Source organism: Rhinolophus sinicus, chromosome 10 (assembly GCF_057876585.1).
Source record: "Rhinolophus sinicus isolate RSI-liver-muscle chromosome 10, RSI-T2T, whole genome shotgun sequence".
Classification (NCBI taxonomy): Eukaryota; Metazoa; Chordata; class Mammalia; order Chiroptera; family Rhinolophidae; genus Rhinolophus; species Rhinolophus sinicus.
In genome coordinates, this window is record NC_142510.1 from 3,819,314 (window position 1) to 3,845,398 (window position 26,085).

Genomic DNA, 26,085 nt, shown 5'->3' on the forward strand with positions numbered 1-26,085 from the left:
CCACCCGCCACCTTCCCCCCGAGTTGGGATTAGAGTTCGGGGATCCTGCGAGTCCAGGACCCTCCCTGTTATCCTTTCACTTCCTTGGTCCCTCGCCCTCTCAGTCCTCATGTGAAAGACCTCCTTCACTGTGATCCTCCTGTGACCCCACGTGTTAGGTAATACTTAAAAAAACAACCACGGAACACCCAACTCTAAGGTTTTCCTCTGATTTTAGGCTGGGTAGTTACGGGGCGTGAGATGAGACGGTGACTGAGTTCATGGGCCCGACCCACCCTGGTCTTGGGAAATAAATTTTCCCCAAGTGCAGGGGCAGTGACCCTGGTGGAGAGCAATCCACCTGGACACTTAAGTGGGCCACTCAGGTGGAGAGAATTTTCTCTTGTATTGAGGATTTGCTCTTCACACCTCTTTGGGGCCTAGTGCGAATTGGATATAGTAAGTAATAGGAGCATCAGCTTTAAAAAAAAATAATTAATTTCGGTGTTTTTCTGATCAATCATGGGGCAGTTGTGCTTAAATTAGGGCTGATTTATTCTTACCTCTCTTAGGCTGCATAAGTGCTTGTAGTATTCAGAGACTATTTAGAATTTAGCCTGGTGCCCGGAACTCCCTACATGTAGGTAATATCTTAGAGTTCGTTGATTCATGGACCTTTCATGCTTTGCAGCACACTTGCGTTATGATTGTCCAGGAACTGGCCAAATAGATGCTAACACACGTTCTTGGGATGACTTTTCCTTCCTGATAGTTACATGTTAATTCTAGCAGTGTTTGGAAGGAAATAATTTTTTAGTAAGATGTTAGCATGTAACATTTCAAGACTTGATGGAGAAATCAAAATAATCTTTTGGCTAATTAGTGGTATGCATCTTGCTCTGTTTATTATGCTCCCCAAATCCTGTGTCTGTTGAGAACTGGTGTAGAACTAGATGACTTTAAAAGTTAATGCCTGAATCTAGAATTGAGATGTTAAGTGGTTTTTAAAAAATTGTTTGAAAAGCATAGTTTTACTTGTACTTGACCACTCAGGCTTTGTGGGTGCTTTAATAAAATCATGTGACTAGCTTGAGTCTTTTTATCTGTAATTGACGTTCTTAGTTGTTTTGTACTTTCATTAAAATGTGTGAAATTTGGGGTTATTTTTTGCATATAATGAATTAGATGGTAAATTATTTTGACACTTGAGAGCTCTTTGACGATGGATTTTTCATTATTTTTCAGTATGGTGGTCAGCGTATATTAATATAAAATAATTTAGTATCCATTTAGAGAACTAACTATAAAGTGCCTTTCTCAGAGTCCCAGAGCTTTTAGAAAAGAATAAATGGTAGCTTGTAATTCTAAATAAATGAAGTAGCAGAGTTGCAGCCACCTGCTGGGGTCACCTTTCTTCATTTGACAGGAATGAAGCAGAATGGCTTATTATGCAGTTATGGAATATGTACATGGGTTATTAGTACTATCCCACATTGTTTTGGGCTTTCACATGCTTTATTTCTTGACTGTGTGTGGTGGGGTGGGTGGGGGGAGGATGTAAGCTTTCTTTGAAGCTATGCTCTTGTAACAAAGTCTCAGAACTTACTGCCCAGGTGCACAGATACTGTGAGCAGGGCTTGGTTACATGGAGTAACAGTTGGGTAGGATGCTGGGGATACTTGGCTTTTCTGTAGAGGAGGGAACAGAGGAGAATGGACAGTACCCCTTAGTTTTATTTGCATGATCACCGTAGTTGTTTTGTTAAATAGCCAATAAAAAACCTCAGATATTTGCCAGGTCATAAATTTTCATAAGTTAAATTTGAGGTTGTTCTGTCCCCTCTTCACATTGGAAAGGTGACGGACTCCAGTTAACTGACAGAATGGAGCTTCGTCTTCCCCCTTAAAAGGGGTTTATTTTTCTGAACATCTGCAAATGCAGGCAGATTTGTATGGTTCATCTGAATCATTTTGGCCTTTTAAGATTCTTTGCCTTTCTGTACCATTCCTCCTTTGCTTTTTTTGGTTCTGTTTTCTAGATTTAGGCTTTTGAAGAAGTGGTGTTGAAAAAAGCAGTTCTTGTTGGTTTCTGTTAGTGTTTGTCAGTTAGTCTGGAAACCAACTATTTGAGTCAATCTCGGCCACACAGGTACTCCACATACATTGACAGGAAGTGTTCCAGGTAACAGAATAGATGAGTGTCATATGGCAACGGAGCAAACCCACCTTTGCTACTAGAAGCGTACTTTTAGCAGAAAGCATTTATCTAGCACTGGTTATAGTCTCTCTTTTTATTCACTGTACTCGCAATTAAAATTTAAGAACGATTAGGCAAATGAATGGTTTTTTATCATTGCCACTAGCCACGCCTGTCCTTTTCTTGACTTTATTTTGGGAAGTAATCTTCTAGTTGTACCAATCAAGATAGAGCTCAGTATGATTTGTTTTAAAATTAAATGTGTAATTATTGTACATTTTAATATTCCAAAGTGACATGATTACCTTGACATTGAAGTCCAATGTAGATTAGTTCAACAAACGAGGAAACATTCAGATCAGCAGAAAACAGATCTATTTTACTTCTACACTTGGGGGTCTTAGGACTTCATTCGTTTACCACATGTGTATCCTGGCTGTCATTACAATGACTGAACTTACGATCTTTCTACAATTCTAAAAGGATGAAACTATTAAAAATAGCTTTCATTTTTGATAAGATATAGGCAGATTAAAGTCCTCAAAAGTACAAATATCTTTATTCCCCATTGTCACAAACCAAAAGACAGGGAAGAGTGTTGTGAAGATAGAAAAGCCGGAAAACAGTATGTCTGACATTGTGAGAAGCTGGGTGTTTGAAGTCACAGTTGTCTAGGTCAGGCTTTTATGAGTCTGTTGTCTGACGTCCACATTTACATGATATAGTAAAATGCTTAAAGGGCAAAATTAAATGGAGTTACATAATTTATCGTTGTAATTAGAGCTTTAACTGAATAGAATTTAATGATTACCAATTCTTTTTTTTTTTTTTTAAGTTTATTGGGGTGACAATTGTAAAGTTATGTAGATTTCAGGTATACGATTCTGTAATACTTTATATATATGAATATATATGTGTGTATGTATGTATGTATATATGTACACACACACACACACACACACACACACATATATATCTCACATTGTTCACCGCCCAGAGTCAGTTCTCTTTCCATCATCATATATTTGAATGATTGCCAGTTCTATACCACAGATTTCCAAGTACACTAAGTTTTTTCAGATAATTGTGTATGGGTGTTTAATTTTGGGGGAAAGTTTATTCTTTCTGTTACAAAGTAAAATGTATTCCTTATGAAACATTTGGCAATTGTATCTTTAACTTGAACCTTCCCCCACCTCCTTCTGTTTTGGTTCCTTTTTAAATTGGGAGTGTTAACTGAAGGGTAGTTTAATAACAGGAGATTATGAAATATTCTAATTCAATGAAAATATTCTAATTCAGGAAATTAGAATATGCTTCAGGTATTTTTATGACTAGTAGAGGAGGTTATGGGTCAGTGTGGCAGATAAAGGTCTTTGTAAAAGGTAAAGCATTATATGGATAGTAAGTGTGATGTAATTCTTGGTATAATTATTTTTATAGGTTATTAACAGAGTTTAAAACCTGGAGAGTCAGGAGGGAAAGTTGCAGTTGAGTAGGGGGTAGTGGGGCCATGAAATTGATCTGTATACTTTGACAGTAAATTGGGGGGCAGTGGGGTGGTCTCTTAAAAAAGAAGAAGAAAGTAGGGAGATGTCAAAATGTGTTTTCCTTGGTAAAATATTTCTAGTTTGATTAGAAGGATGGGTTATTGTGAGGGGCGACATAAATAAGAGAGAAAGCTGAAGAGCTGTATTGTAGGCCTTGATACATAGTTTTGGTGTATTTGGAAGGACTTCAGGGAACCATTGACGTTTACCAGCAGGAAAGAGGCATCATTTAGGAAGATTAAAATTAGTTGGGGTGTATGTATGTATGTGTAACCACAGGAGGAAGCGATTGGAACAGTTTAGACAAGAGACTGCTAAGGACTTAAATATGCTGTTTATAATTCATGATTTTAATTCAGACACACTTATTCAGCCCAATATGTGGGAATTCCCATAAGCAAAAGCTGGTCATTTGTTAATCTGGTTTTGATTTTGAGGATGATCATGAGAGTGATACTTTTTATTGGCTCACACTTCAGTTCAGGTTAGGACACTTACATTATTTGGAGTGTGGTCCATGGTGTCTTTTGGAAGCACTGAAGTCTCATAACTTTGTCACTGAGGATTTCTCCTTCATTGCCTGGCATATTAGTGGCACTTGCTTCCTTGCTTTTCTTTCCCTATTCTAATCACCTAAAATAAACCCCTGGGGCTTCTTTCAGTGGACTTCTTTATGGATTCATAGAAGCTGTCATTTATTTGGTTTTCTTCATATTGTTACTCTTTTGGTTACTTGTCTTTGCTGTCTTAAAGTTTTCTTAGAGCCCACTTTAGTTTGGGGACTGCAAAATAAAACATACCCCCTCTGGTATAGAGGCTTAACAGTAAAGATTGCAGACGTTTTGTGGTTTAATTCCTATATGAAACACTCCAGCTTACTACATTTTGCTTTTTTAAAATGTAGGGTGTAATCTGTTAAATTTCTGTATGTAGTTTTTTGATGTAGAAACATTTGTGTTCTTAAAATAGTTCTACTCCATCTTGTATTAGTGGAGTGTACTTTTCTTAGTTGAATTCCCTTTAGAATTCCAGTACTTTTTTAAAGATAGAATTTACATATGTATAAATCTTAACTTCATTGAATTTTGACATCTATACACCTGTCAATATGCAGATACCCAATGACTTTTCAGTTGGGTTACACTCCCTTACCCCCCCACCCCCAAAAAAAAAACAACAACCAGAAAACCAAAACCAAAAAACCCGGTGGAATGTACAGGTAGACATTTTTTTTGTAGAAAGGAAACCCTGTTTGAGTATTATCTTATGATTTATTACCAACGTAATGGTTTCTGAGGACTGATAACCTCATCATCTTCAACACGTTTCTGTGATTCCTCTTGTGCCCTAAACATACTTACTTGGGATACCTGAAGATCCCTGCGAAAACAATTTCAGATGGTGCAGCTGCTGGTAACCTTTGCAGACATATGTCCCGGAACAGACGAGCTCCTGTGCTTGGCTCCGTTTATTCCCACGGGCTGCAGGTTCGGGGCCCTTTCTCCACCCTCCGTACCTGCTGTGTTCATGCTCTTAGAAGTCTCACCCCTGTGCTTTCCTGAAGACTTCTGCCCTTTGGGATCCGTCCTCTGGACCTTGCAGCAAGTCTACAGGGAAAGCTACCTGCGCTGTCGCTCCACTGATTGATCTCTTCTTCCCCAGCTAGTTTTAGTCCTGAAGGGCTCAGCCAGACTCCTCCTGCTTCTGTGTCTTACTTGCCCAGCAGCACTGCTTGAGCGCGTTTCTGCTTTCGGGCCTTTGCTTGCGCTGTTCTTGCTGTGTCGCTGCTGCACAGCTTGCTTTTCTCAGTGCTTGACCTGGGGTGCTCTCATGCTGTCTCAGCCTAAAAGTCACCCCCGTCAGTGAGCAGCAGCAGCGCTCTCTAATGCTCCACTGTGGTTTTCTTTATAGCACTTAACCGCTACCTGACATTTGCTTGTGTGTCTTCCCCAGTGAAACAACCTTCAGATGTGCATGCGTCTTGTACAACCATTTTACCTCTGAATCCCTTCTTCCCTACTGTGGTGCCTCAGATAGTATACACTCTGTCTTGTGTGTATTTCTAGTTTCTGCCTCAAGTAAATACATGAAAATGGAATTCTGCAAGTTTGTTTCTGTATTGAGAGCGAACTCCAGAGTTAAACACTGTCATTGTAGGAGGCGTTTTGAGGGGCACTGGTCCTTGTCCAGCTGCCCAGTTAGCCCGAGACTGTAGCTTAAACAAGCTGATCGACCGGGTTCAAAGGGACAATGTTCTGGTGGCCCACGGTGGCCAGATGTTTTATAGAAGAAAGAATACGGTCATTTAAGACTCATAGGTTCTCTCCATCTTAAAAAAATACCTTGCTCTCAGATTTTTTGGTCTCTATTGTACCTATTTCTACATTCTTTAAACAATCTGATCGCTAAAAAGTTAAGCCCTGGATTGAGCTTTCTGGCGTTCGGTCAGAATGACCTGGGGAGACAGACTTGGCCAGCTGTGTGCCTGCTGATTGGGGAGTGACTGAAACCCACATTTTCCAGAATCAACAGATTTCTAAACAGTGAGTTATTTCTTGTATATTAATCTTCATAGCCTTTCAAAAACGGAAATTGTATTCATGTCAGAAATTATTCCTTTGGAGGTTAATGTTCATATTGTTTATACATAGTATGTCTAGGACCTCGTGTTTATTATTTAAAAACCTTTCACAGACTTTTTGCATTTATTATGGAGAAACCTTTTTTTCAGAGGCGTTTCTGGTATCAGAATTACAGATTGGTTTTTGGTATGGAATTTACTGTTATGCTATTTCTTTATTTATAAGAGGTACTATTTTTTTCCTTCCCCTTCTTATCATAAAAAAGAACCTCAGCAGTGCTCTTACAGGTCCCCAAGAAAATTACTAATGGCTCTGCAGTGGCCTGAGGTAATTGTATGCTCATGTATCTGTCTACGGATTTTAAAACAATTGTTAAACTAAATATTCACTAGGTCTTTATTTTTGGGTGGCATCCAGCGTGTTAATACCTTTTCTGTTGATGAGGGGAAGGGCTCCACTAATAAGTACGTCTTGCAGTTTATAGTGACATACGTTAGTTCTTCCTCCATATTTGACAGCGTAGGCAACATTTTTTACTGAGGTCCTTTGAATTTAAAATTTCCCCTTATTTAAATTTATTAATAGAAAACTTGTCTTTACTCTTCAGCATTTTAATCTTCTGATTTTAACGGATGTGTGCGTTTGAAATTTCAGCTTCCATCTTGGAATAGTTAGTTCTTTGAAGCATCCATGACTTGCTAGTCAGCCTCTTGAGGGTCTCCTTGCTTTATATTCTTGATCATATGAACTTTGGAATTTTCTTGTCTGAAATGTAACACTTTCTTTATTTCCTGACTGTGTTTTGATTCTAACACTGGAAATTCAAATTCATCGCCCTAATAGCAGATTCCCTGTTGGTGCAGGGGCTAAAAAAAAATAATACTTTTTCTCCCACCTTCTGAGACAGAAATAAATTAACAGGGGGAAAATCAAATATGAATACGTATACATGGGGAATTCACATAAGCATGAAAATTCCAAGGACAGTGAGGCAAAATTGGGTATTTATGTCATTTTGGACAAAGGAGATGTGGGGGCAGTGATGGCATTTTAAAGGAAGTAGCCAGCTTACAGGTGGCGGAGGAAGAGCAGAAAGTACACGCAGGTCAGTTCTTGCTTCAGTGGGACGCAGGGAGGGACCCAGCTCCCAGGCCACTGCTTGGCGCCTTACCATCCACCGTGCTCGATTCAAGTTAAGCTAAGGTGCATAAGCGAAGATTTCTGTCCTGGAGCAGGTCTTTTTCTCATTTCAATCTCTTGGACAGGAAAGGGGGAGGGTCAAATGTTCTGAGTCTTTTGTTTCTGAATAACCAGCTTAAAATCACTGTCCCAAAAGGCAAAACTTGGGTGCCCTTCATTGGCTTCCTGAGATTTGCCAGAGTTTAGGCAGAAAATCCTATTAATTTGAGTCAGTATGTCACCTTTTTGTCCTCTTTATAGAACGGGGCTGTTTTCTGAAGAGATGACTGAAAAGGTAAGGGTGCCCTCGCCCACCAGTGTCTCATAACACGGCGGGGCTGGCTTCACCTGGTGCATTGAAACGAGGTCCTGGGTTTTCCTTCCTGAAAAGATATAGGGTTTTTTTTTTTGTTTTGTTTTTTGTTTTTACCTGTCCTTATATTCTTTGGATAACGTGAAGAAAAATGAAAGTGCAGCAGGTTTCCCAGCATCAAGACTATAAAAACTTGAGATTTGGTGTTTGTTAGTCAGGTCTGAAAGAATCTCTCTTAACACACAGTTTGTTTTGTTTTTGAAGGACTGGAGTTAGAATTCTGACTGTTAAAAGTGATTAATTCTGTAATTTCTTGAAATATTGATAACATTTTAATATGTGCTATCTTGTTCCTTTCTGGAAAATAATTGAAATTAAAAATGAACTTAGGCTTAACAAAGGTTGTGTGTAATCAGTTGACTGTAAAACAAAGCTTTGTAAAAGCAGCCTTTTATTTAAATGGCCTGTCTTGTATAGTTACTATAATGCTAACATTTACTGTTTTTATTGTAATCTTATTGAGGATATAAAAATTACACCAAGAGGGCTGTTCTTTCCACTCTTAGCCCATTTGAAAATCCGCTTGTTGTCTTAGTAGAATTGCATTGGAGAAGTTAGAAATAAATCCAGGGTGTTTTAGATTCCTCTCTAAGGTGTATTTATTTTTAGGAATGTGTGCATTTTTAGTATTGATCCTTCACAAATATTTATCTTAGGAGAGGCTGGTTTCGTGAAAATAGCAGTGGGCTGTGAATGGGAAGACCAAGGTCTCTTGTGCGGCCACTGCCAGCTGCCCCTCCGAGGAGGTGATTCTTGCCTCCCTAAGATGTAGGGTTAGCAGGTTAAAGACGAGGCTGGAGAAGTTACTTTCAAAACTTCAAGTGCTGCACAAGTGCTATAGATGTGGCTATGTCGGAACCAGATTTGGAATTTTAAAGAACCTCCCTCTTTTACCTCTTCCTCAAAAGGTTTTAGAATTGATTGCACATAGGCACACACACTCAAGTTCAAATTTCATTTTTCTCTTGTGTGTGTAGTAACTTCTAAAAGTTTCATAATTTCATAAAGGGTGTTTATGTCGAGTCCTAGAGGATATATGAGTGAAAGCACGCAACTGTTAAATTTCTGTTAAGTATGGCACGGGACATTAATGTGGTGCTGTTGTTACGCGTACTTAGTAATATATTGGTGGACATGCAGTTAATTGCTCTCCAGTATAGGAGTGGATTTCTTCCTACATTTTCTACTGTGCTTCCATTAGGCTATAAGCCTATTTCAAGTTGGCGAATGAGGAATTTGACTGTAGATCTGCATCATTCTTTATTTTTCTTCATATCTTTTTATTCACACTTGAAGAACTTGATACCAGTTGAAAGTGTGATCCAGCAGAAATAATCTTTGTGACAATTTACATACTAGGGGTGCCAAAAAATATATATACACATTTTAAGAGATGTTAACACTTTGGTCAGCGCTGCTCAAGCAGTAGTTCGTCGTCATCAGAAGTGTCTGGGCGCTGATGGGAACCACTTTAAACACCTCTTTGTAATTGCAGAAGTCACACGTGACCTGTACTCATCTTTTGTTATTGGTATATGTTAATACAGTTTTTTTCCTTTGTTAAAATGTGTATACATTTCTTGGCACCCTCTGTATGTTGGAGGGTAGGTGCAAATGGAATTATATAGAGGAAGGGTAGGTTAAAAGGTAGCTTGCACCATGCTTAGCTTTTATTATATAGTTGGAATTTAAGAACCAGTCTTCAAAGAACCCCAGTTGAGTGCTTCACTGCTTCCCCCGCCCCAGTCTAGTATATGTGTGTGTATGTTTATTTGAAAGGGAGTAGGGAGGATGGATCCGTGGAATCATGAACAGGATATATACTCTGCCGGTGTAGTAATTTGAAGTACTTTAAAAAAAGAGAACCACATGTATCGTCTAAACAAAGATGGGAGTTAATGAAATGTAGAGTATGAAGCTGTCATGAGATTTTGGTACTGTTTTAAATTACAGCACTATAAATTTACGCGAAATGGGTAAATGATGTTCCCTACGGAACTTTATATCTGGAAACACTGATTTTTTTTCTTTTGTAGTAAAAGGGAATTATAACAAGGTTTTATTTTAAACCACTTAAATCAATCTAATTGAAGTGTGTTTTGTATAAAATGTAACAAAATAAAAAGATAGGATTTGTACAGACCTTGTGGGTTTAACATGGCTTAAGTGATGATTTTGAACTGTTTCACAGCCTCCCTAAACGTGAGGCTAAATAGTTCAACTACCTCAGTGTATTTCTGGCCATTGATAAGCCCAGGGAAGCAGTGCTTCTGGCCCTCATCACTGCTTACTAGTATGTTTCAGTAACTGCAGCAGCTGTCTGCAGTTGTTAATACATTTTCTTTCAGTTGGAATAGTGTGATTATTCTGAAAAGTATCTCCCTTTCCCAACTATTTGATTTAGGAAACCCTACCTTTTGAGATTTATCTATGAAAACTTCTTATTTCTTTATGTTTAAGTAGTAGGAAATGGCTGTTTCAAGATCCCCCCCAAAAGAGACCCCAGTGCTTAAGTGTAGAAGGGTTTACCATACATATTTTACCTGATTACGGATAGTATGTTTCTTTGCCAGTTTGGTGTTTAACAGTGTATCTCCTACCTCAGGAGATAGATCCTGTAAGAGTGTTGGGGATGTTGAAAGGAATCAGAGTCCATTTAAAAATCCACTTGCTGTCTTAGTATAAATACATTGGTAAAGTCAGAAATAGAACCAGAGTGTTTTAGATTTCTTTTCAAGGTATATTTCTCTTTTAAGAAGGTTGGGATGGGGGTCATATTTTAATTTGAGAATTCCCTAAAGATATTTCTACTAATATTGTCTTCGTTGAGAATCACTGGTGTAGAATATGGAATTCAGTTAAGTGTCTTTCCCATCGTTTAATGTGTGTTGCATGTTAAGGGATGCAGGTAGAATATTGCTCTCTTGACGTCCCAAAACCTTGACGGTGCCCCAGATTTGTAGGGTGTGCCTTACCGTTGTGGCAGTGTAGTCGTTAGTGCCTGACTTGGTATTAGTTTTCTTTAAAAGCACCTCTGTCTAAATGGTCTGACATTTGTTGTAATGTGTTGCGAGTGATTTTTGGCAACCCCGTTTTCTTGACCAGTCTCACCTGTAACAAAGTAGTGACGTTATCCATTACATGGTACATTTATTTTTACAGGAGACCAAGAGTGTTTTTGAAGATTCGTTTTAAAGAGAAGGTTTAAAATATGTAGTAGTTAGAGGACCTCCCAGGCATGTCAGCCCCTTGGGGATACGCTTGCGTCTGTTAGCTCGAGTCATTGTCTGTTTTCAAGACTTTCTAAAGGTGGTGCACCCATTTCTTATATTAATTAGTAAAGCACTCTGCCCTTTCCTTGATTACAGAGCCCCAGTCTGGTTGCAGGAGTCTTCCTTTTAGGGTTCCTGTAGTGTTCAGCTCTCAGTGATTCTTGATCTCTGTCCTAACGTGCTGTTTGGCTTTCAACTGAAGAGCCTAGGGGTGGGACATGTTTCTTTGTAGACTTTCAGTCTTTTTGTTCTTCCTCCGCTACGGAGGTCATGGAGTAAAAGATTTCCTTTCAATCTTGGCCATTTCCCAGGCTGAATGGGATGTCACTAAGTACTTCCAGGACATGCTGACAAAGGGGAAGATACGCGATGCAGATGGGAGCTGAAGCAGGGTTTCTTTTTAAGGCTGTAAGCTAGCTTGGGTTAAAAATAAAGGCCTGGAAAAAGTGAGTCAAATAAGCACGGTGCCTTAGATTCAGGAGTCTTTAGGTGACCGATTATTTAGCATAAAATTATTTTTGTTAAGTACTGAACACTGGATTCACATTTGTATTGGACATTAAAAGCACACAAGATTCTATAACTACCAGTATTCGTAGTAGGAAGTTATGCCAGATGAGGTACAGAACCTCAGAATACTTAGATATTTAAATTAGCAGTGGATTTCATGTCTCTGTCTTAGCTAAGGATTTTCTGATGTTACAAGCCTTAGTGCCTTAACTTTGTAAATTTTTTGTGTTGTCTCGGTGGTTAATTAATAAGAATTCAGCCACAATTTTGAGAGGTATCAAAATGGGTAGGCAATAAAATAGTGAGAACTGTAGTGCATTTCTTTTTTTAAAAAAAATATTAAGTGCTACAAGACTACCAGGTTTTTTCTCAGGCATTGATAAATAATAAAATTTTCTATTTCATTAAAAATTTAGACCTTTTTATTACTAGTATAGTAACAGTTAGTTGTCTGTTACTGGTATGGTGCACTGTTTTGTTTCTGTACCCTGGCTAGGTTAATCCTCTTGGAGCTGTAAATTCCAGCTCTTTTTAGGTCTGATTAAGTGAATGCAGACACTCACAGTTTTAGGTTCAGTGGCATGCATGGTGACTTTAAGCTGGAATGGCTAAATATGGTAGGCAATACAAGACGTGCAGTACTGAATTATTAAAAATACGCCACAGTCTCTTATCTTTTATGACTTTACTGTAAAGAAATGTACTTCCTTTAAAGTCAGGTTTATTGAGGTATAATTTACATGCTGTGTAGTTCTTTGAGTTTTGACAAATGTGTACAGTAGTATAATCATGACCACCACAATCAAGCTATAGAGTAATTCCATCATCCCCCCAAGTTTCCTTGTGCTGCTTTGTAGTCAGCTTCTAATCCCAGCCCCTTGGTATCCACTGGTCTTTTTTCCCCTGTAATTTTGTCTTTTCAAGAATATCGTAAAGTGTTTTTAATTGTAAAGGGAACATGAAATTTACTATTTTACTACCCAGTGTTACTAAGTGCATTCATGACGTTGTGCAGCCATCACCACTGCCTGGTCCAGAACTTCGCGTTGCTCCAAACGGAAACCCTGTACCCAGTAAGCAGTCACTCTGCATTTTCCTGTCCTCCCAGCCAGCCCCCCGGCAACCAGAGGTCTGCTTTCTCTGTGGATCTGCCTGTTGTGGCATTTCCTATAAATGCAGCCGTACGCTATGCAGCCTTTTGTGTCTGGCCTCTTACTTGGCATAACCTTTCCAAGGGTCATCTGTGCAGTAGCAGGTATCAGGACTGCACTCCTTTTCATGGCTGAATACTATTCCATTGTACAGCTACACCACATTTTGTCCGTCTGTCCGTCCGTCCGTCCGTCCGTCCATCCGTCCATCCATCCATCCATCCATCCATCCTTTGATGGACATTTGGGTTTCTGCTTTTTGGCTATTGTGAACTGTGTTGTGACATTTGCATACATGTTTTTGTTTGAACACCTGTTTTCAGTATGTAAGAGTAGATTTGCTGGGTCATGTGGTAATTCTACGTGTAACTTTTTGAGGAACCTCCAAACTGTTTTCTAAAGTTCTCACCAGTAGTGTATGAAGGTTCCTCACAACACTGTTTTCCGTTTCTAAAGGAAATCATGGCTGTCCTGTGGGCGTGGTTTCTTACTGTGGGTTTGATTGGCATTTCCCTCGTCGCTGGTGGTGCTGAGCCTTTTCCTTCCTTGTTGGCCACGTCTTTTCCACCCAAGGCTTTTGCCGTTTTTAGATTGGATTGTTTGTCTTTTTGTTGAGTTACAGGAGTTCTTTATGTATTTTGGATACTAAACTCTTATGAGATAGATGACTTGCAAATGTTTTCTCTGATTTTGTAAGTTGTCTTTTCACTCTCTTAAAAGTGTCCTTTGATGCACAAAAATAAATAAGGTTTTTAAAATGTATATTAAGTGGATTCAGAATTTATGTAATGTAATGCTGAAGCCAGCCCGTTCTATTTTTGGCTTTTTTTGTGTTCAGAAGAGTTACTCCTCAGATCATATGCATAGACTAAATTTTGGTTATGGCAGTCTTCACTTAGAAGACACATTTTTTACTTAATTTAAACCGGGATAATAGCCATCGTCTAAGTTCCCTTCCCCCCTGCATGCTGCAGGCACTGTCTGTCCTCTTCGCCCTGTGAAAGGTGTGTGGTGTAAGTTAGCACTCCCTTCAATGCTTGCATCTCGAGCAAGTCAGCAGGTTTAAGGCAGTAGGTGACTAGTGAAGCCAGGCCAGTGTGGCGCACACTTTCAGAGCGCTGCCAGCTTGTGAAGAAGGAGCTCAGTGACGAGCTTTCCCCCGAAAATCCCAGCAGTTTACATTCCTAATGGGAACTACACAGACTTACAGTGCTTTTCTTTCTAGATTGTAAATCCTTAGAGGATTGGAACCGTCTTACTTCACCTTTCGGAGTTGTTAACTCTTAGTGCTCTTGTAATAAATGATCAAGAAAATATTGTTGATTTTCATAAAACATTTTGGAGAGGAAATGTGGGTTGCAGGTTGAATCTTGAAGACAAGTTCGTATTGGGGACTGCATTCCAGGATCGAGAGCAAGGCCTCCTGGGAGGGTCGGCAGTCATTTAGCCAACAAGTCAGTCATATGCCGTCTAAACAATGAGATACAGTGATGAGCAAAACTGACAGGCCCCTCCCTGCCTTTCTGATGGTCACAGTCTCCTGGCAGAACATGGTTGCATGAGTCTTTCCAATGGTGTCAGAGCTAAGGGGACGATTAGGTTCTGTGGTAGGGACTCCTACCAGTTCCAGGGGAACCAGAAACTTCCCAAAGGACAGCTGAAGCTTGAAGGGTAAAGAGAAAGCTAGGTTTGGCTCGGGACAAGACCAGGGCTGTGCCAGGCAGACGGGCTGAGAGGGGCTCTTTCCATGGCCTGAAAGAGCAGGGCGTAGAGTGTGAAAGGGGTGGTGGGTAAAGACTGAGCTGAAAAGGGAAGTGGGGTACATAGGATGGTCAGGGCAGTGGGAAGACATCACGTCTGTGCTTTATAAGAATTCATTTTACTGCAGTGTGGAGAAAGATGGGATAAAGATGAGAACTGGAGGGGGGAAACATGTCTCACTGATCAAATAGTGCCATTTATTAGAAAGCTGATGATGGTACCATTTATTAAAATGAAGTTTCTGGGAGGAAAGAAGCCAGTTATGTTTGAAGCTTTAGAACCCAGACCATTTTTTAAGCAGTTGGTTAGATTGGACAGGACCTCCGAGTAGACAGCTGTGATGGAGCCCGAGGTTTGCCCGTCCAGTGGCAGACAGGTGATAAGTAGTGCCACCGGCAGGGATGGAAGGAGACAGAGAGTACCAGGGCAGATGAAGAGCGGGCCTGCGGCTCCGAGAAACTCCAGGCTTGAGTGATTTGGCAGAGGAGGCTGAGCAAGTCTTCAGAGGCTCCTGAGAAAATAGAACCAGAGAGGTGGGAAGAAATAGAGGAGAGATCTCCCGTAAGCCAAAGGCAGGGCAGAATCCAGTCACTCTAAATTCTCAGGATCTGAGCACACAGGGTGGTTGTAGGAATTTTTAGAAGCGGATTCCATTCATTCAGCCCACCTCATCCCTCTGCAAGGGACCTCTGTGCAGCCGCAAGCTGCTCAGTCCTACTCGGCAGGCAGCCCTGTGATGCCGCTGAGAGGAGTGAGGAGGCCTGACCTGTATCCTGACAGGATTTCGCAACCTGGACGCCAGAGCTGGTTCTGCTGCAAGTGACGGGGCAGAGGTTGGAGCAGTGCGGGGCGGGGAGCCAGTCCAGCTAAGTGGGAGAGGGGAGTAGAGACAGCTCTTCGTTTCCCCGCAGAGGGGGAAGGCACACGGCTTGGTGGAGGGACACGTGGGATTGATGACGTTTTTGTTTGTCTGTTTTTAAATGTGTTTTTGTGTTTTGAAAGGGGAGATACTAGAAAATGTTGCCTCTTTAGGAGAGGATTCACTTGGGTGGGAAAGAGTAGAAGAAAGAGTGTTTGCGAAGTTCAGAGATGGAAGTAGATGGAATTCTCATCAAGGCCTAGAATTGGGTGCAGATGTGCTATGGTAGCTTTTTTTTCTTGGTGGCTAGTGTGTGTGTGTGAGAGAGAGAGAGAACACGTGTCGGTGTGGCTGGGAGAGTGTTCTGGAATGCGGAGAAAATGGCGGAGGTCTGGATGACGCGTGTAGACATGGGAAATGAACACTGGAGGCCCTGGGAATGTGGGGCTTTATCGATGGCGATGGAGAACTGATGATTGGGTTTATCCAGCATTGGGTTTGGCCACGTTGTGTGGGAAAAATAGTGAGGGAAGTTAAGGGGATTGGCAAGAGTGTCGCTGGAATGACAGACCATGAAATCTAAGCTGGTGAAGGAAGCAAGTGAAGAAGGAAGAAAGAACTTGTGCTGGGAAAAAGTAGAGCGAGTCCCTGGAACCAAAGTTAGTAAAAGCACTTGAGCGTGCTGTTGAGAAAGTGTGAGTAGACAGTTGGCAAAAGCAAGTCCTCAGGGGCCTTGAGCAAGTCGGACTGGGAAGGAAGGGCGTGTGGGGTTTCAGAGGCAGGTAAGTGGCCGGGTGTGGACTTTCCTCGTTTGGCAGGAACAGTTCCAGTGTAGTGCTGACTGTGGAACCCAGATCACAGCGAGTTGAAAAGTGAGGAAGACAAATGTTCCCCAAGAGGTGTGGCTGTGAAGAGTCCAGGCAGGATTAGGAGGAGAAAGGGCCTTAAGATTTGGATTTTCTTTGAAAGGAAAGACTTGAGTGCTCATGTGTTATGATGAGATGAGCAGGAGGAAGAGGGAGCCACGGCGTCCCTGAGAAGGTGGGGTGGACAAAGCCAGACGTTACTGTAGGCGCGGGGTTTCCTGTGCCATCGTGTGTGGGTGAGGGGAGGAAAGGCAGTGCGTGCAGGTGGAGTGAATTGTGGATTTACTGGCAAGAAGCTGGCAGGTAGTGGTGGAGTGGTAGGGCAAAGTTAGAGCTGAATTTACGTTCTTGCTCTGCCGTTTACACACGCTGTGCAACTCTAGGTCAGTTGTGGAATCTGAGTTACCTCATCTGATGAGATTATGCTCAAGGTGAAATGAGATAAGAAGTGTATGTGAGTGGCTTGGGTGAGTTGTCCACCAGACTTGGTAGGAGCTCGAAGTTCTTAGCTCTTGTTGAGAGGGCTGTAGAATGGCCTGTGTTTGTCGTGAGGCAGGACCTGTAAGTCATCCACTGGGAGAGCTGGGAAAAGGAGGGCGTGCAGAAAGGAAAGGAGACACGGGCCAGGGAAACGAGGGCAGCAGCGCGGAGCCCTTGTGTAGTCAGAACTGCGTGGCGTGCTGTGCTCTCCAGCCTGTGCGCTGAGGACGGTTGTGCACCTGAGCAAAGGTGAAAATTGGAGGTAGTGCCGGCCGAGAGTTACTTGCTTTGTCTGTCTCTTCTGGTGAATTTGATTCGAGGTCTCAGTAAGAGGGTGCTTGAGATTCCTTGGAAGGGAAATAAGCTACAGCAGGTCCTGGAATCATGTCGTTTTGTGAGCATGTTGATGCGATGCCATAGCATCTTAACTCTTGTTTATATCAATTAGGTAAAACTGATTTTGTTAGATGTCATTTCGCTTAGAGTTGCAGAATCTGTCGGTGACGTTAAGTGAGGACTTAACTGTCTGTACTGAAAGTCAGCTCTCATTATGTTTGCTAAAGATGTTTTTAAAAAAGCAGTTTGCAACCTTAAATTTTGGGTTAGTGTGCATTCAATGATTGTAAATATAGGTGCAGATTAGAGATGGCATGATCCCTAAGACACCTTTACTTCTGATGCCTGCTGCAAGTTTGGGGGACCCCAAGACTAGTTTTCGGTTGTATGATTCACCGGAAGGACTTACAGAATGCATTGAAAGCTGTTAACCTCGTGGTTACAGTATTCCAGCTGAAGGACATTGATTATAATCAGCCAGGGGTACAGGCGCATAGGGGCAGAGCCCGGGCAAGTTTCAGACGTGGGGCACGCCCGTTGTCCTCTCCCATGGGGGGGTGAGCAGAGTTCCTTTCCTGGTGCACATGTGTGACGCACACGTGAGTGTTACCGGCCCTGGAAGCTCGCCCAGCCCTGGTGTCCAGAGTTTTTCTTGGGGCTCAAGGACTGACTGTCCCTGTCATGCGGGGTCTCTGGTCCCGCTCCCCACACAAGAACTCAGGATATGGTCATGCCTGAAGCTCAAGGAGATCCATGTGACACAAATCCCCACCATAAATCACACAGTTACACTTTCCCCTGGTGAGCAAGAACATTCTCATTAGGCATGACATTCCCGGAGTTTAGGGATTACCTTCCAGAAGCCAAGGGCAAAGGCCAGGCCTCTCTTTGGGCAAGGTGAAATTCCTATAATTTTACGGTCGTTAAATGTATTTTCATATTTTGAGTCTACGGTGGCTATTTAGTTGCGAGTTTGAGTAATGATTAAAAATTGGTAACAAAGTACCAATAAATACGTAATTAAGCTTTGGTATAGACACTTAATACTTCAGTAGCTAAGGACGTTTCATTACGAGATTACATTAATGGTTATCATTTTAATAAGGCACAACTGATGTAAACTCATAATTTGGGCATGATGGTTCAATTCTGTGTTGTCATATTTGAACTCCCTGTTTTCTTCTGTGAGAAGAGTTTCATGTAATGAAGTCCCAGAGCCTCCCTGATGAAGTTTTAGCCCTGGACTGAGTTTAGAGTAGTGTTTCTGATGAGAGAGAGCTGCCCACAAGGCCCCAGGTTCTCCCTAGTTCCCCTTTTCTCTTCTTCCGCACGGGAGCCTGTCTGAATCCAGGTGAGTAAGGACATCACCGCAATACGCTGGCGTTTAAGTCTAAACATGTAAATCATTTTCAAATGGTGTCAACTGTTAGTGTGAAAAACTCAACGTATCCTGCAGCTGCTTTGTGAAAGTGACACTATCTTTGAGCACCGTTGCTTTAGAGAAAAAGTGCGTTTCCACCTCATTGGCTTTAGTGCAAATCTCATTTCCTGGTTGATACCCATTACAAATTAGATCTCACCATGAGAGCACAGTCCCTTAATAAGCCTCGTGAAAAACAACCTGAAGCAAAATGATGCTCGGTCCCGTGGCCCCACTGGCTGTGGTGTTTGCATCAAGTCATTTCGGGGTGCGTGATGGAAATGCTTCCTGATGGGGGTTCCCTGACTTCAGACTTCCAGAGTAGCTCTTGTTTTTTCTTCCTTTTCCTTTTGTTGTTCTTTATAAGTCTTAGAAGAACTGGGCCACAAGACCGCATTTAGCCAGGAGATGTTGTCCCCTAACACGTGGTGGATTGTTGATGTGAGGTCTGAGGATTTGGGTCCCTCAAAAATGAAGGACCGACCGCTCAGATTTACTGCATTTCCTGTGTTCTGAGAATAGGTAACTAAAAGGAGCGGTAACTACATTTGCGTGTGATTTGTATGTTACAGTGAACATTTCAATTCTTTTATGTACTACAAAGTTTTTGGTTGCCACCCTACGCCTCTCTAGCCTCTAAGGCACAGAGGGGCTTTCCATCTCCATTTTTGTTTCCACATGAGACCTTGAGGGCCCTCGTTGGACTAGAAGCACGGAACCCATGAATGATATTTGCTTCATGTTTGCACAACAAATGTTTTAACCCGCTGCCTTCACTAATATTGTAACTACTGTCTTACAGATTGACTTGATGCAAAACATCACAAAGGCTCCACATTACACAGTATGCGATTTTTGAGGTATGAGCTTTAGAAACTTACCTCTCGTGGCATGTACATCAGGCTTTGACTTCAGTTTAATCGTTTGGGGGACATTTATGCATTTCTTTCTTTTCCCTCTCTCTCTCCATATTTTTAGAGTATTAAAGGGGCTGTGGAGGTATTTTTGGATCCTTGCTAGGATTTTTAATCTTAACCGATACATTTTCTTTTATCACTAAATTGAGACACTAATTCTGGCAGATGGTAGCGTTTTCAGCCCTTATAACGAGCTTAGCATTTGTGCCTGCCTCTTGAGTTCAAGTCTGCATTTTCTCTTTTGTGCCTTTGATTGCCTCATTTTAAGTGTTCATTTCTGTTCTTTAACAGTTTTCTGTTTATTGCACTGGGATGATCTGTTTATGCCAACAGCCGGATGGTGACTGTTTTTTCAGACCGAAGCTGTCTAGATGTTACAAAATAGAGATTTCGTGTAAATGCTGAACCGTTTTGTGCTTTTGGGTTCAGAATACCTATCACTTGAATTCTGGTTGGCAATGTCTTAATCAGTTTGTATTAAAAGAACGTGGCAATTAGGGAGATTTTAGACAGTTCTGAGACAGTGGTTCTGCCCTGTGAACTTTTTGGTTATAGTTCTGAAAAACCCAAATTCTCGGGGGGGAAATATTGTGGTGGTCGTAATTCATGGAATTTTAAAACCTGTATTTCTAACAAATTGGGAAGTTGCTCTTGTTTTTTTTTTTTCACTTTAGTTTGAAATCAAATACTTCCTAGTTCAAAATGGATTTGTTGGTAGCAGTAGATTGCTTCATTTCCTCAGTGAAGAACTTAAAATTGGCCACTATATATTGAGCATAAAAACTTATTTTGATGGTCTTCAGATGTTCATGAACTGCTTACACAGTATTTGTTAGACTGGAAACCTTGAGTTTATCTAGTATTATGGTTGTATCACTTGAGCATACGCTCAATACCTGTAAGCTAAGTATTTCTTAAGAATTTATTATGTTATTTAAGCCTGATAACAACCTTACATGTTAGATAGGTATTAGCCCCATTTTATGCAAGAGACGACTGAGGCTTGGAGATTAAATACCTTGTGCAAAGTCACCCACCTTTTCAGTGCTGGAGCTGGGATTTGAGCCCAGATCTTTTTTTAAACCTGTATTCTCTACTGCCTGTGTTCATTGCTGTGCCACCAGAAAATGATACAAGTTGTAAGGGAAGTATATGTGATAGAGAAACATAATGAAAACAGGAAATTCAGACATTTAAGTATTGGTGGTCTTCAGTTATCTTGGTGTTTCAGAATTATTTTATTCATTAATTTCTTAACAGCTCACTCTTTCCAGGTTCTGTTAGATAAGATACGTACAGATGAGTTCAAAACCTGTTAAAAAAGCTCATACGTTCTCTTTTATTTTTTCAGTTCTCTTTCAGAAATTGATAGTATGTTATGAATTATTATAGGTGAACATTTAATGTACTCTTTTTAGATACATGGGGATTGTCTTCACATTCGTTTATAAAAGTTCTCACCCTCTACTTAGTGCTAAAGGTATTTAAATGCTTACAGACTTAGTGTCCTTAGAAAATATCCTCATACAGTTTTTCTTGAAATTCCATAGACTCTTATTTTTCCATATGTTGGAAGTACTGAGCTTCGTCTGCCAGCGTGTGAACCCTGAATGTTCGAAGGTTCTCCATTATGGAGCCTTAGCTGTTTTAGTATGCCAGGGTTACGGAATTTTATCAAGTTTCAAATTGAGAGCCTTCAGGAATCATTTAGACTTGTGCCACTTAGGTATCCAAGTTTAATTGGACCTATTATCTGTATTCTATATTAACAGTGGTCGCAGTAGGCACGGATCAGGGTAGCTGACTGATTGAACCTATGCAAAGTGTCATGTTTAGTATTTTTGTGGGTGAGGGCAATGAAAGGATGGTAAACTCCAAGTGAAACACATTTACAAACACTGCAGTCATTTTTCACACGTGGGGGCGAGGCACAGGGGCTGAGGAATCGACTGGTTTCTGCTTTTGCCAGTGTCCTTAACTTTTCCAAATAATTATGGGTTCAGAAAGTGTTTTCAGTAAGTATCAAATTCAGCTTTATTGGATTCCTGGTATCTTTTATTTTCCTCACTTTTTAGAATTTTAATATTCTTTATAGTTAAGGAATCGTTAGTCTTCAGTATTGCAGTTTATTAAAATAAACTTACTCTGCAGTGAATGTGCTCTTCCTTATAGCCTACTGAGCTTGCTTTCAGACATCATTCTGTAATTTTTTTTCCCCACCAAGTAATCACTTCAAGTGGGAGAGAATGCCACATTGCCATGCGGCAGTACTTTAAAAATAATTTAGTAACACATTGCCCCTGCTTCATCGGTTGCCAGTCTTTTTTATTTTTAAGACTAATTTTTCCACGGATTAACCCTCTCTTGGGAGGAGGAGAGCTTAAGAAGCATTATTCCTTTTATCAAGTCACATGAAGAGAATCCTGGACCAGGGTGACCAGCTGTCCCCGTTTGCCCAGGACTGAGGGAGGTCCTAGGACATGGATGGGACTTGTAGTGCTAAAGCCAGTTGAGTCTGGAGCAAAGTGAGGTGACTTGGGCGTGCTGATCCTGGTGGTTACTCATGTTTCTAAATGGATCTTCAGAATAGTAGTGGAAGGAGCCGAAAAGCCGGCATTTCATCCACTGACAGTCCCTTCCCAGTTGAGACTTATCAGACACCAGAGGCTTCTTTGTCATAGTAATGATTTAAAAAAATCAAAAAGGGAGAGAAGAGAGAGGCTTGTATAAAAAAAGATGTATGATTTGAGCCGTTAAAAATGTTCATTTGAAGTTCTAACCTTATTCTCTTCTCTCTTTACAGAACTGATAGTGCATCAGCCGACCCAGATAATTTAAAATATTCTTCATCCAGAGACAGGGGAGGCTCTTCCTCTTATGGACTGCAACCTTCAAATTCCACTGTGGTGTCTCGGCAAAGGCACGATGATACCAGAGTCCACGCTGACATACAGAATGACGAAAAGGGTACATATGTTTCCTTATTGCTAGAGGCATGTTTTGTCTTTGTTTCGTAACCTACCTATCCCTCCCTTCCCTCCTCTCCCTTCCCCACCTCTCTCTTTCTTCTAATATGTTCAAATATAAATATATTTATATATAAAATGTCAAAGACAACAGCAGTTTATAAAAGGCACCATGGTGCAGAAGAAAGAAACCTAGGACTTAGAGCTATGTGGTTAAAAAATACCTGTGTATCTGTATATTTATTAATATTAATAAAAGATATAGATATAGATACAGATATATTAAATACAGTGTTATTTTTGAAACTTTGTAAGTTTATCCCCTTAATTTTTAAAAATTTAAATGTTCTTTTCATACATATACTATATAAATGCAGTTTCCTTGCGCCCCTTTCTCCCCCAAAAAACACAGTGTTATCACTAAGGTTGAAGTCTCTCTCGACTACCACCTCTCCTCTAGATTGCTAAAAGGTGTTTAAAGTGAAAATCTGACTTAATTTTTTAGTTTTCATTTCTCTTATCTTCCAATTGAAGATGCTATTAGGTTGGTGCAAAAGTAATCACGGTTTAAAAGGTTAAAAATATTTGCAAAACCTGCAGTTACTTTTGCACCGACCTAATAAAATGAAATCAAAATGATTTCCAAGCAGGCAGCTCCGGGGAAGGGTGGGAGAAGCAGAGGCTGGTGGAGCTGTCAGGAGTTCCCCGGGTGGAGCAAACAGCCCTGCTCATGTCGCGTGCATGTCGCTCTTTCTAGGTGGCTACAGCGTCAATGGAGGATCTGGGGAAAATACTTATGGTCGGAAGTCGTTGGGGCAAGAGCTGAGGCTTAACAATGTGACCAGCCCTGAGTTCACCAGTGTTCAGCATGGCAGTCGTGCGTTAGCCATCAAAGACATGAGGAAATCCCAGGGTAAGGCCGGGCACTCGGGGGCCGGGCACTCGGGGGCCGGGCACACGGGCCTTCCTTCTGCTCAACGCCTCACTGCTACTAACAGCTTGTGCCTGTGTCCCTTGGTTAGTTTGCTCTGAGGTGGAAAACGCGCAGGTGATAATTTTTTGCATTCCTTTTCCTGTGAACTGTTTCTTTAGAGTAAGTTCCTATGGGAAAGGTTTCAGTACTTTTTAGAAGAGAATTCTCTTAAAATAAGATTAGAAGACTGGATGAGAGTTTAAAGAAAGGATTTTCCTGATTATTGTGGATACAGAATGTATAGTGTTTAGTGGGCTCTTCCTATAGCAAATCCTTGCGCCACCTAGGGCCGTGGCGGGTGTGGATGTAGATGGAGAGATGGAGTGGACCCTTTCTGAGTCAAATACACTGGTGCCACTTTGTGCCACAGAACACACGCCTCACTGTGTAGTGAAGTGCTCTGAAAATTGAGAGGATTAGCGGTAATGATCACTGTTCTACAAGAGAAATGTATTTTATTGGTAAAGCTGAGCATGAAATGAGGATTTCTGATGTATACACTTTATTGTGTGGAATCACTCTGGACATTTGGTTTATGACTTTTTTCCGTGTGTGTGTGTGTGTGTGTGTGTGTGTGTGTGTATGTATCTTGGTGAGTATCATTATGCATGCAGCTTTTAAATGATTGCTTTTGGATACATTTTCAGAAGTGGAATGCTAAGTCAAAGGCTCTACTATTTCTTAATAGTGTTTGAAGTCTTAGACTTACTGGAGAGAAGCTAGAAAGTGACTCAGGCTAATTTAGTCCAGCTCCTCCTTACAGGCTCAGAGCTGTGCATTTTGCTGGTAGCAGAATGGGGGAGCCGAGATTTCTTGTCTGATATCCTGATGGTTTATTCAGCATCCATCCTTACGGAAGTACTCGATGGGATAGGGATTTTAAAAACTCCCATTCCTTTTCTCGTATGTTGTAATTTCTTTTATTGTCAATTTTCCTGTCATGCCTTTGAGAGAAATGAAAGTGTCAGACCCTTTGATGTGGTTTGTTGTTAACATAACATGTGGTTTGTTGTGGTTAATATGATAAATAGCACAGGTGAAAATTGAAAAAGAAAAACTTAGTACTTAAATGCATCTTTATTTAGTGCCAAGCATTGTTTGAGCATTCCTGTTTGTACTTGTCATTAAAAAACGAAGGAAGGTTCTGATCTGCCCCTTTCCTAGTGGCAGCACGCCTTTATGTGGTATAGGTGGTAATGAGACATGATTTCGATTCACCAAAACCTTGTTCCAGGAAAAGGATGGTAATGTGAACAAGTGGCTCCCCTCCAGCGCGATACCTAGGTGAGAAATAGAAGCAAATAGTCTGTTTGATCCTGAGTGTGATTTTATCCCCAACCCATAGAAGTCTTTTACCTGTACCCATGCTGTTTACTTGGATGTTGAAAACAGGAACAGATTTGAAGAAAATAATTTCTAAGCCTTTTTTCTCCCTCACCTGGTCCTCTGCAATGAGGTGTTTCCTTGGGTTTGTCTTTTCTAGGGGGTCTTATTATGTGCCCTGCAGTTTGCTGGGGCTCGGTGTATTATAGTGATGACCAAAAGGGAGATGGGACCTGCATTCATTGAGCTTTTATTGTCCAGTGGACTATGATTTTTGATGCACTTTAAAATATTTGGGCTGTAGGTTTCTCTATGCTTGTTTGTATTCAGCGGAGAACAAAATGTTTATATTCACAGAGCGATCGATGTCTTATTCTGATGAGTCTCGACTGTCGAATCTTCTTCGGAGGATCACCCGGGAAGACGACAGAGACCGAAGACTGGCTACAGTAAAGCAGTTGAAGGAATTTATTCAGCAACCAGAAAATAAACTGGTGAGTGTAGTGTGTTTGGAAATGTTGGTCATTTTTGTGCTTCCATAATAAACTAGATAATGCTATCTGGAGTGGTGGTTAAGAAAGGAAAAGTTTTGCTTCTACGGAAAACTAACAGGGGGCCCTTATTCTAGGCTAATGTGGCCTGTATGATGATGATCTAGAAGTGAATACCCCTGTTGTGTAACTTATCTAACGCTGTTGGATCCACGTTCTGCCTTCTGCAACAAAGTGCTTTTAACACGTTTATTGTGCGGGCCTCAGAATTTTTTTTCCCCTGTGTTCCAGGACAGAATATGTGTTTTTCAAAATGCATTTCAGAATAAATTAAACAAGACTTTTGAGTTTATTTTTTTTCATTGATGATCATGGATGGTTCTGTTTTGTATGGATGAATTTCTTTCATAATCTGAAAGGTTATGAAAGAAATTCATCCATGCAAAACACTCTTGATAAATGCTAATTGGTGACTGGGGATAGTAAGAAATTAAGGTGTTGTCCAATTATGATTTGGAGGGGAACACAAGAAAAAAGTACACAATGTTATTCTTAACCGTATAGGAATCTGAAGTTTTTACAAATGTGTTTTTTTTTAAGGTGCTAGTTAAACAATTGGATAATATCTTGGCTGCAGTACATGATGTGCTTAATGAAAGGTAAGTAACTAATAATGGTTAAATTTTAAAAACTTTAAGATAAATTTTTAGAAATTAAAAAAAACAAGAAGATAAACTCATTGGTATCATTTATGAACATCTTCACTGCGCTCTATTGTCACCTTTATCTGTGTTAAAATATTTATATATTAATTACCATTGAATACAAATGGAATCCTCGAACGGGAATACCTTTTAAAAAAATTGTCAATATGACTGACTGATTGAGCATTGCCTTGTAG

The 26,085-nt window shown here is 40.7% G+C and overlaps 1 protein-coding gene across 5 annotated transcripts in view; it reads left to right on the forward strand.

The window, feature by feature from the left end:
* The window catches only part of SMG1 (SMG1 nonsense mediated mRNA decay associated PI3K related kinase), an 86,148-nt gene that overhangs the window by 757 nt on the left and 59,306 nt on the right, over positions 1 to 26,085 (forward strand). For 3 of the 5 annotated variants that reach the window (XM_019753032.3, XM_019753033.3, XM_074322957.2), the window contains exons 2-5: positions 22,235 to 22,398; positions 23,155 to 23,310; positions 25,051 to 25,187; positions 25,785 to 25,843. In XM_019753032.3, coding sequence (XP_019608591.3) covers positions 22,235 to 22,398; positions 23,155 to 23,310; positions 25,051 to 25,187; positions 25,785 to 25,843 — 516 coding nt within the window. Of the gene's footprint in view, positions 1 to 19,316; positions 19,375 to 22,234; positions 22,399 to 23,154; positions 23,311 to 25,050; positions 25,188 to 25,784; positions 25,844 to 26,085 lie in introns of all 5 variants that reach the window. The other 2 variants (XM_019753034.3, XM_074322956.2) reach the window with 1 other exon arrangement.